Source organism: Entelurus aequoreus, linkage group LG06, assembly GCF_033978785.1.
Source record: "Entelurus aequoreus isolate RoL-2023_Sb linkage group LG06, RoL_Eaeq_v1.1, whole genome shotgun sequence".
Lineage (NCBI taxonomy): Eukaryota > Metazoa > Chordata > Actinopteri > Syngnathiformes > Syngnathidae > Entelurus > Entelurus aequoreus.
In genome coordinates this window covers 52,392,173-52,406,771 of record NC_084736.1, presented here as the reverse complement: position 1 = coordinate 52,406,771, position 14,599 = coordinate 52,392,173, and the positions used below count along the sequence as shown (strand labels likewise).

Sequence of the window (14,599 nt, the reverse complement as noted above, 5' to 3'; positions counted from 1 at the left end):
AAGAAAAGCTTAAAATGTTGGCAATTATATGAAAGGAGTCGTAATTTTACTCGACAAAAGTCACAATCTTATAAGAAAACTTTAAAATGTTGACAATATTATAATAATAATCTGAATTTTACTCAGCAAAAGTCATAATTTTACTCAAAATATGTCACTATTTTACAAAAACAACAAAATGGCAATATTGTGATACAAGTCAGAATTTTATATGACAAATGTCACCATTTTGCATTAAAAAGTAACAATTTTACATAAAAAAAGTAATCATTTTACGAGAAATATTTCAATATTACAGAAACAGAAAGAATATGAGAAAAAAGTTGACACATTGTGAGAAAAAGACTGCTTTTAGTTAATTTTTTTTTGTTTGTAATTGTTTTTTAATCTTCATTACTTACTTCAAGTTATTACAGTATGTCTTTATATACGTATTTAAAAAAATAAATGTTTTAATTAATTTTGGCCAAAGGGGGCGCATTTCAATTTCTTACACACACTTGTTATTTCATATGTTGACCAGAGGGGAGCACTTTTAAAACCGACACACAGTCAATATGAAAACTCCCTCCTTTTTGGGACCACCCACATTTTGATAGATTTCACCACCAGGGATGCAAATGAGACATTCTCTATTAGATGCAATGGTTTTCCGTATTGGGACCATAATTTATGTCCTAACTTGTTCCCCGGTCCTCATATGGAAGGTACTTTTCCTTGTTGATGTCTCAAGAAGGGCAGAAATACAACAACACACACACACACACACACACGCGCACACACACACACACATTTTCTTGTATTTGTTCACTTCTTGAGACCTCCGAAAAATGCCTACCTCTCTAAGATTTGTGTTTAAAACATTAATAATATATATAAACAATGCAAATATAAAAACGGTAAGCTTTTAGTTAATTGTTTTTTTTTGTTTACAAACCTCGTTTTCATATGAGTTGGGAAATTGTGTTAGATGTAAAAATAAACGGAATACAATGATTTTCAAATCCTTTTCAACCCATATTCAGTTGAATATGCTACAAAGACAACATATTTGATGTTCAAACTGATAAACTTTTTTTTTTGTGCAAATAATCATTAACTTTAGAATTTGATGCCAGCAACACGTGACGAAGAAGTTGGGAAAGGTGGCAATAAATACTGATAAAGTTGAGGAATGCTCATCGAACACTTATTTGGAACATCCCACAGGTGAACAGGCAAAGTGGGAACAGGTGGGTGCCATGATTGGGTATAAAAGTAGATTCTATGAAATGCTCAGTCTTTCACAAACAAGGATGGGGCGAGGGTCACCACTTTGTCAACAAATGCGTGAGCAAATTGTTGAACAGTTTAAGAAAAACCTTTCTCAACCAGCTATTGCAAGGAATTTAGGGATTTCACCATCTACGGTCCGTAATATCATCAAAGGGTTCAGAGAATCTGGAGAAATCACTGCACGTAAGCAGCTAAGCCCGTGACCTTCGATCCCTCAAGCTGCACTGCATCAACAAGCGACATCAGTGTGTAAAGGATATCACCACATGAACACTTCAGAAACCCACTGTCAGTAACTACAGTTGGTCGCTACATCTGTAAGTGCTAGTTAAAACTCTCCTATGGAAGGCGAAAATCGTTTATCAACAACACCCAGAAACGCCGTCGGCTTCGCTGGGCCTGAGCTCATCTAGGATGGACTGATACAAAGTGGAAAAGTGTTCTGTGGTCTGACGAGTCCACATTTCAAATTGTTTTTGGAAACTGTGGACGTCGTGTCCTCCGGACCAAAGAGGAAAAGAACCATCCGGATTGTTATAGGCGCAAAGTTGAAAAGCCAGCATCTGTGATGGTATGGGGGTGTATTAGTGCCCAAGACATGGGTAACTTACACATCTGTGAAGGTGCCATTAATGCTGAAAGGTACATACAGGTTTTGGAGCAACATATGTTGCCATCCAAGCAACGTTACCATGGACGCCCCTGCTTATTTCAGCAAGACAATGCCAAGCCACGTGTTACATCAACGTGGCTTCATAGTAAAAGAGTGCGGGTACTAGACTGGCCTGCCTGTAGTCCAGACCTGTCTCCCATTGAAAATGTGTGGCACATTATGAAGCCTAAAATACCACAACGGAGACTCCCGGACTGTTGAACAACTTAGGCTGTTCAAGCAAGAATGGGAAAGAATTCCACCTGAAAAGCTTAAAAAATGTGTCTCCTCAGTTCCCAAACGTTTACTGAGTGTTGTTAAAAGGAAAGGCCATGTAACACAGGGGTGAACATGCCCTTTCCCAACTACTTTGGCACGTGTTTCAGCCATGAAATTCTAAGGTAATTATTATTTGCAAAAAAAAAAAAAGTTTATGAGTTTGAATATCAAATATCTTGTCTTTGTAGTGCATTCAATTGAATATGGGTTGAAAAGGATTTGCAAATCATTGTATTCTGTTTATATTTACATCTAACACAATTTCCCAACTCATATGGAAACTGGGTTTGTATAGTTGGTTTTTTTTTTCATTATTTACTTCAAGTTATTACAGTATGTCTCTATATTTTATTAATTTTGGCCCAAAGGGGCGCATTTCGATTTCTTATACACACTTATTACATATGTTGGCCAGAGGGGGAGAACTTTTAAAACCGACACACAGTCAATTTGAAAAATCCCTCCCTTTTGGGACCACCCTAATTTTGATAGATTTCACCACCAGGGGTGCAAATGAGACATTCTCTATTAGATGCAATGGTTTTCCGTATTGGGACCATGATTTTGGTCCTAACTTGTTCACCGGTCCTCATATGGAAGATACTTTTCCTTGTCGGTGTCTCAAGAAGAGTGGAAATACAAGAACACACACACACACACACACACACACACACACACACACACACACACACACACACACACACACACACACACACACACACACACACACACACACACACACACACACACACACACACACACACGTACGTGACATCTGGGTTGCAACATTTTAGAACGCATGCAGAGGTAGAGAAAGCTGACGGATGCTGGCCGCTTATGTTACTGTCATCTGGTAGTGTGAATGGAAACTGCATTAGGAGGTTGCCTACAGCCTCAGCTGTTAATTCCCATAACTAACTTCTTCTTTTTTTTATTTAAGATGTCGACGCACGCAGATGCAGCAGCTTTCCAAGGTACTCCTTGTTGTTAGCTGTGCTCAGTGCGGTTATGAAGGGTGTGTGTGTGTGTGTGTGTGTGTGTGTGTGTGTGTGTGTGTGTGTGTGTGTGTGTGTGTGTGTGTCAGGCAGTGAAGTCATTACGCTTTCCACTCACTCAACAGGAGGTGGGGCTTTTTGCTGAGAACTTATTCCTCCCTCTTTTTGCACAAAGCCCAGTGTGCACGGTCTCATCCACGCTGGGACGCGCAGCCTCTTCCCACGTTTGAAACCTGAGCCCAATTGCATGCAACCTGCGTGTAGACGTTCGTGGACGTGTTTCTTTTTTGTTGTTGTTGTTGTTGTGGCCTCCCTCTTTTGCTGAGGGCGAGGACGTTGCTCCACTGTGGCTGCCTGCTTCCAGCAAATAGTCGGACCCCCAGTGTCACAAGTAAGGGGAGCCAAAGAGACGGAGTGGTCTTGGAGAGTCGGGGCGCCATCATGAGCATGCAAACGGTCAACCTGGACACCTACAGCCTCTCTCTGCTCACGGCCAAGGAGGACATCCTCAACCAGCGCTCCTCCACCAACTGGTGAGTTGCAGAAAAGTACCCGAACTAGACGTCCAGTTGCGCAATTGGCCAGTAATCCATTGCGCAAAAGTGTTGGTCTGCACACGTAACGTGGATTCTGTTGACGAGTTGTCACTTATTAATGCATGCAACTTTGAAGGGCATTTAGCAGAGCTGCCTGCCTGTATGAGAGGAGGCGATGGTGGTCGCTCATTACGCACGCAGAGCGCAGCCACTGCATGACTCACCTCCCTCCCTTGGCCTCCTCTCCCTCAAGGTAACCTGAGGCTGGATCCTTTGCTGCCATCCTCAGGTTTCTGGTCCTTTTTGGTCATGTTTTATTAAAGCCTCCAGAAAATGATCCCATGTTAGTTTGTATAGAAAAGAATACACTGCAGTTTCAATGTATTTGGATTAGTAGTGCGCCGGTGTCAAACTCAAGGCCCCGGGGGCCAGATCTGGCCCGCAAACACCTGGAAATTATATGTGTCAATAAAGTACTTAATATTTTCTCACTAAATGTAATATATATATTTTTTCATTTTGACGGATAAAAAATACAGTACAGACCAAAAGTTTGGACACACCTTCTCCTCATTCAATGCGTTTTCTTTATTTTCATGACTATTTACGTTGTAGATTGTAGCTGAGATAGGCTCCAGCGCCCCCCGCCACCCCAAAGGGAATAAGCGGTAGAAAATGGATGGATGGATTGTCACTGAAGGCATCAGAACTATGAATGAACACATGTGGAGTTATGTTGAGTTGAGTTGAGTTTGAGTTTATTTGGAACATGCAAGCATACAACATGATGCATCACAATTTCCAGTTTCTTTATTCAACATGTTCGAAAAGGAGTAGGAAGAAGCAGAGCTTATTTAATCCTACCCTTTTCCTTTACATAGCAGTTGGTAAAACTTTTGTTCACTTCCTGTTCTCAATTTATTCACAATATACTCCATTAAGTATTAACAATAAAAATAAATAAATAATAATTAGTGAAGTAAGTTATATTTCATATGTTGAGATAAATAATATTATCTACAAAATGAATGGATGGATGAAATAAATTCAGAATGTTTATCATTGTTCTTCTTCTTTGTATTTTGTAAACACTTTAAGTTTGAAGAGTTTCTTGAAGTGGATCATATTAGTACATTGTTTGATTTATTTGCTTAATCCATTCCATAATTTAATTCCACATATTGATATACTGAAGGTCTTAAGTGTTGTACGTGCGTACAAATTACATTTGCTCTAAGGTTATATTTCTCCTCTTTCGTTGAGAATAATTGTTGTACATTCTTGGGTAGCAGGTTATAGTTTGCTTTGTGCATCATTTTAGCTGTTTGAAAATTCACTATGTCGTGGAATTTCAGTATTTTCGATTCAGTAAATAAAGGGTTTGTATGTTCTCTATATCCAACATTATGTATTATTCTAATTGATCTTTTTTGTAACACAGTTAGTGAATGAAGCGCACATTTGTAGTTGTTTCCCCATATTTCTGCACAATAACTCAGATATGGTAACACTAGCGAGCAGTAAATAATATGAAGTGATTTTTGATCTAGAACATCCATCCATCCATCCATTTTCTACCGCTTGTCCCTTTTGGGGTCGCGGGGGGTCGCTGGAGCCTATCTCAGCTGCATTCGGGCGGTAGGCGGGGTACACATGTTTTGCTTTATTCATTGTTGATGTGTTTCTTGCTACTTTATGTTGTATATTTTTTACATGAGATTTCCAATTCATTTTATCATCTATTATTACACCCAAAAATGTGTTTTCTTTTACCCTTTCAATATTTACTCCGTCTATTTGTATTTGTGTTTGACTTTCTCTTCTACTGTTACCAAATAGCATTATTTAGTTTTACTGAGATTCAAAGATAGTCTGTTTTTGTCAAACCATCTTTTTAATTTGTTCATTTCTTCTGTTATTCTTTGTATTAATTATCTTCCGTGTGTTCTCTCCTGAACAAAACACTGTTGTATCATCCACAAATAATACTAACTTTAAATCTTTTGTAACTTCACAAATGTCATTTATATAGAGGTTGAACAATTTTGGTCCTAGTATTGATCCCTGAGGTACACCACAGGATATATTTAGCGTTGTAGACTTGTGTTCGCCTAGCTTCACGTATTGTTTCCTGTTCTTTAAATAACTTCTAATCCAGTTTAAGTTATGTACTTAACAAAAAAAGGTGAAATAACTGAAAACACGTTTTATATTCTAGTTTCTTCAAAATAGCCACCCTTTGCTCTGATTACTGCTTTGCACACTCTTGGCATTCTCTGGATGAGCTTCAAGCACACCTGTGAAGTCAAAACCATTTCAGGTGACTACCTCTTGAAGCTCATCGAGAGATGATGGCAGCCATAACTGCATAACATTAGGCACACCTGCACAAATTCATTATTAATATTTATATATTTATTATTGTTACATGTAGGGGTGGGCACAGAAATAGGTACTTTTCTAAGCTCCGAACAAATTCCGTAGGTACTACCGGGTTTTAAAGTCACGTAAAATCAAACGGTGCCATATCTCGCTCCGTTTGTTGCACGTGACGTCATGTCGGGTTGCAGACCAAACAGCGGCTCAAGTTAACGATCACTCAAGCATCATTCAGGGCGGGCTCAGCCACACTCCCTCTAAGTAACGTTGTCATTTTCAACACTAACAAAGCAACTATGCTTGGTAGAAAACGCTCAAACGTAAGGTAAGGCGCCCCTTTCCCAAAATGCGCTAGCTTGATGCTAATTGGATTGTCCAGAGACCGGCTACTACTAGCATTGGCGATTTCAACACCTCTAAATTTGCTAATGAAAACCACGACTAAGATGAATGTTACAATCAAACAGCCTGTGTGTAATAAGCACACTACTTACAGTACAAACACTTTGTAGGGTGCAACATAACACAGTCTGCTTCTGCAACATACCACAGATAGCCTAAACCAGTTGTTGTCAAACTGTTTTCACCCAGTGCCCCCTCAGAAAACCCTTGGCTTTCCATGTACCACCATAATGACCAACATTAAAATACAGCAGCTTAGTAGGCCTAAGTACTCATTAAAAACAAGGCAGAGGTTTTATTTAACAAGTATATTTAATATTTTTGGCCACTGTAACATTACATACAGTTTGAACAGCAACACTCTGATTGAATATTTAATTAAGTGATTTTGTTTGGGAATCCCTGGCTTGTACAGTACTGCCATCTAACATCTTGGAGGTGCAACTGCATTGCAAATGAGACTAAAGTTATAAAATACCCAGATATAAAAACTGTATAGCACATTTATCATAATTAGCTCATTTTCAAATGTTACATTACAAAATAAAATGTTATTATAAAACAATTGACATTATTTAACACACACACAGAAGTACCGAACATTGGTACCGTTATTGATTCCCAGGTAGCGGGAATCGGTACCGTATCGGTTCAAATGTGAACGGTACCCATCCTTGGTTGCATTACCAGCTGAAGTCTATAACATCGTAGTTACTGTACCTCATCACATATGAGAGGGGGAAAATATTAGAAACATCAGTGTGAGGCAATATAATCAATATCATGCTGTAAAGAACTAGACTCCACCCCTTTACATATCCCACTTCTCTCGCTGTTCCAACACAATTTTTTGTTTTAGGACACTGGTCGACCTCGTAATCTCTTCGAGAGTCAAACTACCATCATGATTTTTTGGTAAATGCTAGTGTAAAAATATGTTGCATTGTTTTCATGCATCATATTTACTAAGTTTATTGCAAGTGTAAAAATAAGTTAACCCCTGTGAAAAAGCCGTGAAAACTCTGATAACAGACAGTCGTTATTGTAAGTGTAAAAAAGTGGTTAACCACTGTAACAACTCTTTGCAACCATTAAAGGGCCCATAGCGTCCAGATTTCACTAAGAAGTCCTCTATATGTATTTTTTGTTTCAGAAAATTAATCTGGCAGTCATTTCCAAAAACATCAATTAGGTTTTGAGTACTCGGTAGACAACGAACTACCCCCTTTCCATCGGCAGACTCGATGTCGCCCCCTCTTGGTGTGACGTCATCTACAGAACTGGAGCTCATTTCCCCGCATAGACAGCGTGGATAAAGACATGTCGAAGTATTCTTTTGATCACTTCATTGCATGTTTTTCTCGCCCTGATCCATGATTACTTCAACACCGATATGGCTAATTATCTAAGTGAAAAATAAATATAAAATAATAATTTCTTCAATCAATCAATCAATCAATGTTTATTTATATAGCCCTAAATCACAAGTGTCTCAAAGGGCTGTACAAGCCACAACGACATCCTCGGTACAGAGCCCACATACGGGCAAGGAAAACTCACCCCAGTGGGACGTCAATGTGAATGACTATGAGAAACCTTGGAGAGGACCGCATATGTGGGTAACCCCCCCGCCCCCTCTAGGGGAGACCGAAAGCAATGGATGTCGAGTGGGTCTGACATAATATTGTGAAAGTCCAACACATCAGCGAAAGTCCAGTCCATAGTGGGGCCAGCAGGAACCATCCCGAGTGGAGACGGGTCAGCAGCGTAGAGATGTCCCCATCTGATGGACAGGCTAGCGGTCCACCCCGGGTTGGGAGCAGAGTAGAAAAGAAAAGAGAAGAAACGGCAGATCAACTGGTCTAAAAAGGGAGTCTATTTAAAGGCTAGAGTATACAAATGAGTTTTAAGATGAGACTTAAATGCTTCTACTGAGGTAGCATCTCTAACTTTTACCAGGAGGGCATTCCATAATATTGGAGCCCGAATAGAAAACGCTCTTTAGCCCGCAGACTTTTTTTGGGCTCTGGGAATCACTAATAAGCCGGAGTTCTTTGAACGCAGATTTCTTGTCGGGACATATGGTACAATACAATCGGCAAGATAGGCAGGAGCTTGACCGTGTAGTATTTTATACGTAAGTAGTAAAACCTTAAAGTCGCATCTTAGGTGCACAGGAAGCCAGTGCAGGTGAGCCAGTATAGGCGTAATATGATCAAACTTTCTTGTTTTTATCAAAAGTCTAGCAGCCGCATTTTGTACCATCTGTAATCTTTTAATGCTAGACATAGGGAGGCCCGTAAATAAAACGTTACAGTAATCGAGACGAGATGTAACGAACGCATGGATAATGATCTCAGCATCGTTTGTGGACAAAATGGGACGAATTTTAGCGATATTACGGAGATGAAAGAAGGCCGTTTTAGTAACACTCTTAATGTGCGACTCAAACGAGAGAGTTGGGTCGAAGATAATACCCAGATTCTTTACCGAGTCGCCTTGTTTAATTGTTTGGTTGTCAAATGTTAAGGTGGTATTTTTAAATAGATGTCAGTGTTGAGCAGGACCGATAATCAGCATTTCCGTTTTCTTAGCGTTGAGTTGCAAAAAGTTAGCGGACATCCATTGTTTAATTTCATTAAGACACGCCTCCAGCTGACTACAATCCAGCGTGTTGGTCAGCTTTAGGGGCATGTAGAGTTGGGTGTCATCAGCATAACAGTGAAAGCTAACACCGTATTTGCGTATGATGTCACCCAGCGGCAGCATGTAAATACTAAAGAGTGCTGGGCCAAGAACCGAACCCTGGGGAACTCCGCACGTTACCTTAACATAGTCCGAGGTCACATTGTTATGGGAGACACACTGCATCCTGTCAGTAAGATAAGAGTTAAACCAAGACAAGGCTAAGTCTGTCATCCCAATACGCGTTTTGATACGCTCTAATAAAATATTATGATCAACAGTATCGAAAGCGGCGCTAAGATCAAGAAGCAGCAACATAGATGAAGCATCAGAATCCATCGTTAGCAATAGATCATTAGACATTTTTGCGAGGGCTGTCTCCGTAGAGTGATTTGCCCTGAAACCGGACTGAAAAGGTTCACAGAGATTGTTAGACGCTAAGTGTTCATTTAGCTGCTGTGCTACAATTTTTTCGAGGATTTTCGAGATAAACGGAAGGTGGGACACCGGCCGGTAGTTTACCAGGAGATCAGGATCGAGGTTAGGTCTTTTGAGTAGAGGATGAATAACCGCTTTTTTGAATGCTAGGGGAACAGTGCCAGAGGAAAGTGATAAGTTTATAATATTTAACACTGATGGACCTAATAATACAAAAAGCTCCTTGATAAGTTTCCCAGGAATTGGGTCAAGTAAACATGTTGTTTGTTTTGTCCCATTTACACATTTTGACAATTCCTCCAATGTTATTTCATCAAAGAGAGAGAAACTATTTTGGAGGGCGGTATCCGTCGTATATACAGTCATATCTGCGTTAATAGAACCCAGTTGTAGCTGAGATGCATTGTCTTTAATCTCTTTTCTAATGACTTCAATTTTCTTATTAAAGAAATTCATAAAGTCATCTGCTGAGTGGGTGGAGCTACTGGGAGGAGTCCCTTGTTGGGTTAGCGATGCTACTGTACTAAACAAAAATTTAGGATCATTTTTGTTGAGGTGGATGAGATTTGAGTAATATTTAGCTTTAGCTGAGTTAAGCATGTGTTTATAAGTTATTAAACTATCACACCATGCTTGATGGAAAACCTCAAGTTTAGTCGCACGCCATTTGCGTTCCAGCTTTCTACATGATAATTTCTGGGCTTTAGTTTCTTCTGTAAACCATGGGGTACGCCTTTTAGGGGCCCTTTTTAGCTTTAGCGGTGCTACAATATCAATGGTGTCGCGCAGGGCATCATTAAAGTTGTTAGTGAGGTTATCAATAGAGCCCACATAATTTGGGAATGGTGCCATTACCGAAGGCAGTAGGTCAGTAAGAGTCGTCGTTGTGGCAGCATTAATGTTGCGGCTGCTATAGTAGTTATTATTATTATTATTAGTTTGTTGACAATGAGTCAGAACTTCAAATTGTATAAGGTAATGATCGGACATTACTTTAGTGTACGGGAGTATCGTAACTTTAGAGATGGTGACACCCCTGACAAGCACTAGATCTATCGTATTACCGTTGCGATGCGTGGGTTCATTTATTATTTGTGTAAGACCACAGCTATCAATTATAGTCTGGAGCGCCACGCATGGAGGGTCCGATGGGGTATTCATATGGATATTAAAGTCCCCCATTAGGATTATATTGTCGGCGTGCGTCACTAGATCAGCAACAAACTCTGAGAATTCACTGATGAAGTCCGAATAGGGCCCAGGGGGGCGGTAGATAACAGCCAGGTGGAGAGGCAGCGGTGTGACAAACCTCAAAGTGAGCACCTCAAACGAGTTATATTTATTATTTAGGTTAGGTGTAAGATTATAGTTTTCATTGTATATTAGTGCGACACCCTCTCCCCTTTTAAGAGGTCGGGCAACATGCATATTGGTATAGTTAGGAGGAGATGCCTCATTTAGCGCAAAAAAATCGTCTGGTTTGAGCCAGGTCTCGGCGAGACCAACGACGTCAAGTTTGTTGTCTCTAATGACTTCATTAACTAATAACGTTTTGGAAGATAATGATCTTATGTTTAAAAAGCCCATATTATAGGTAGTGGGCTGTTTTGAGGATTGTTTGTTGAAATTATCCGAAGTAGCAATATTAATAATGTTGTGTTTATTATGCGTATGCACTTTAAATAGTTTCGACCATATCTAGGAATTGATACGACGGGGATATTCAGATTGTTTGCTTGATGTTGCGATAAACTGAACGCATCATAGTTAGCTACCTCAGTACAATGTATGTCTGCCTCTGACACGGTCACAAAAGAAAAAACATTATGTGAGTTGTGTTTTATTCTAAGAGAATTGCTATGTGTGCAGGGATTATCCAGCCTGACGCCGGCTAGTTCTAGTTTAAATGGCTTCTTACCCGGAGACTCCACGCTTCTTTGGTTAGCTTTTCTCTTTGTTGTTAGCCCCGCTCGGCAACCCCGCTTCTGCTTCCACTCGCACCGCTTATGTCGTCTCCATTGGCGGTCACCGCTAGCACTTGACTCCGCTGTTACAGAGGCCCCTCGATGTAGCCCACGAAGTATTCCCATGCTAGCGAGGAGGTCCACCGTACATGCATCTTTCAGTCTATAACGACCCGATCCATCCACATCCAGAATTGTCTGTCGGTCGTATGTGATCACAGAGTGTTCACGCTTTGAGCCAGCCATGAAATTGACAGAAATGACGGGTGTTTTTTGCCAAATCGCTCTACACTCCCAAGAGCGTTAGCATAGCCGCAGCAAACCCATGCGCCGCCATCTTGACATCTTCTTGACTTTCCTGCCCTTCCATAAACACCATAGTCTGTGTTTCCTCATGCTCTTTCAACATTTGCTCAAGCATTTTCAAGAAATCATCAATAGAAGAGGACACAAAATAGAATACTAGCCTTTTTGAGCATCGGGTCAGTTCCTCTTTCTGTTTTTTTTTTTCCATAACAACTCTGATAAAAACCTTCCCTTTCGAAGTCAGAATCATGAAAACGATCGCTGCAAATTACATTCCTCTCGCTTGGTCCGTCACATCCTGTGTGAGTCAATCTGATTGGAGAGGTCGCACTTTGCTTGATTTCTGGCAAGAGAACTTCTTTTCCATGCCCGGCTAGCTCAGTCGGTAGAGCATGAGACTCTTAATCTCAGGGTCGTGGGTTTGAGCCCCACGTTGGGTGTTAACATTTTCCCCGGGCGCTACTCGATGGCTAACCACTGCTCCTTAAAAGAGGGTCTGCATAGACTACATACATTGTACATGTGACAATACATATTTCCATGATTTGGAAATGTATGCAGGTTGACACCTTCTTTAGTTGTTTTTCTACAACCTACAACCACGCACCTGGCAGACATATTTGATAATTTCTTCAAAATACGCTCGAAAATAAAATAATTCGGGATGAATATGCTACTCAAACACATATTATGCAATATCAAATTGCCTCCAGTCTTCTGTTGGTGACGTCAGCTTTAGGGGTGGGAATCCTTGGGCACCTAACGGGTCGATCCCAGTCCGATTCCTGGAGTAACCATTCGATTCAAAATCGATTCTCAATTCAATGCGGTTCTCGATTCCAACCGATTCTCGCAATGTATTTTTTGGTATACTAGTAATAGTCAAACTTTTTCAGATTTCCTTTTGGTTGCATGGAGAAAGCCTAAAGACGTCTTTAAAAAAATATATATATTCTTGTATAAAAAAAGAAAAGAAAATTGTTTTAAACCGATTTTTTTAAATGTTTAACCCATTTACAACCAGGATTAATAATAATTGCGATTCGGATGAGAATAATTTTTTTGTGCACCCCTAATGGAGATGGCCTAAAAACTTATTTTTAAAAATACTTTTTTTTATAAAAAAAAATTTTTTAAATACATTTTTTAAAATTACAAGTCCATTTAGAATCGAGCTGAATAACAATGATGATTCGGATGTGAATATAATATAATGAATATAATATGAATAACAAAAATTAAAAAAAAATAAATTTTGTGACGATAAAAAATATTGATGTAAACATACTATTATCGACTAGATAGACTCTTGTACTTGGTATAATTACAGTGGATGTCAGGTGTAGATCCAGCCATGGCATTTGTTTACGCTGTGACGCCGGTGAGCTATTCCTCGTCCTGCAGTGATAATGCTACTTGTAAAAAACTCACTTTATTTGTCGCCATGGAGGCCAGGATTAGTGATTTAGAAGAAGCTAAAACACTGCCGATTGCAGATGGACATTAGCTGCTAGCTAGCTAGCCATGTCTTAAAGCATCTCTTCCTGAGGGCGTTTCAGTGTTATAACTTCCCCTTTATCCTTAGTTTTTAAGTCAAAATGCGTCCATTCTCCCTTTTCTGTCTACACAATGTGTCTGCTTGTAAGTACTCCGTGATTGTGCGCTGCCGAACATGCTCCTCTGCTCGTTAAACCAGCAATGTCACGACGTGACGACGACATGCCGATGTTAAAAAAAAAATGGCGAACCGGTACTTTTCAAACAGAGTATAGTACCATTTTTGATTCATTAGTACCGCGATACTATACTAGTACCGGTATACCGTACAACCCTTTTAATTTCTACTGCATATTTCTTCTTATTTTCTCACCAAGGTTTTGTGTGATACGCTGACATTCAGGGCGATGGAGGTTCACACTTTTGCGTGACTTTAGGGTCTTATTTTTCCTGCCAACATTGGTTTTAATGTTCCAAGGAGTAATTTCTCATTTGGAGCTGGAGCCCCTCAAGGCCAAACATTAGGATAGGCCTGGCTTTGATAGACTCCAGCTATAAGCTTTTGTCTTTGCTTTGACTCATGACTTCATTGTTGTCCCTCGCAGTCCATCGCGGATGTTGTTTATGTATGCAGGATTGTTAGCCAGGCAGCAGATTGCAAAGCCAAACAATCCAATGAGAGGATTAGTGGACATCATTACAAAGGTACCGCATGGGGTCCACTCGCCAGCAGCACGATAATGAACACGGACCAAAGAGAGGGAAGTCAACGTTTCCTGCATGCTTTCTTTCCAGTTGCTCGCTCGTCAAGGTTAGCTCGCGCGACTCGAGTCTGCATAGCGTCATTGAAAGACGAGTGGAGCGCAGGAAGAAAGAGGGCAGGGGGAGATGAAACAGAGCTGGACGTCATCCATGCTCCGCTCCCACATGAGCACACATGTTGCTGGGTTTTGGCTGAGCCACAACTTGTAATTAAGGATACCTTAATTCATCCAGAAGGACAGCAGGTCTGTGTGTGCTGGCTTGAATGTGAAAATAGAATGAAATAACAGAGTGTGGAACCCTGAATCCGGGACGGGTGTTGTTTGGATGTGTCGCCATGGCGATGAGCAGGTGCGAGGCGGTCAGGTTGCAGGTCTCACGTACAGTATGTCACGGCAGACAAAAGGTCAACTGGAGTCTCATCTGGGA

The 14,599-nt window shown here is 40.4% G+C and overlaps 1 protein-coding gene across 1 annotated transcript in view; it reads left to right on the top strand.

Annotated features, from left to right (window-relative positions):
- The first annotated feature begins 3,326 nt into the window (after window positions 1-3,326).
- The window catches only part of si:dkey-40c11.2 (drebrin-like protein), a 122,175-nt gene continuing 110,902 nt past the window's right edge, over window positions 3,327-14,599 (top strand). Inside the window, exon 1 of the mRNA XM_062050961.1 lies at window positions 3,327-3,734. Coding sequence (XP_061906945.1) covers window positions 3,643-3,734 — 92 coding nt within the window. The 5' untranslated portion in view covers window positions 3,327-3,642. The remainder of the gene's footprint in view (window positions 3,735-14,599) is intronic.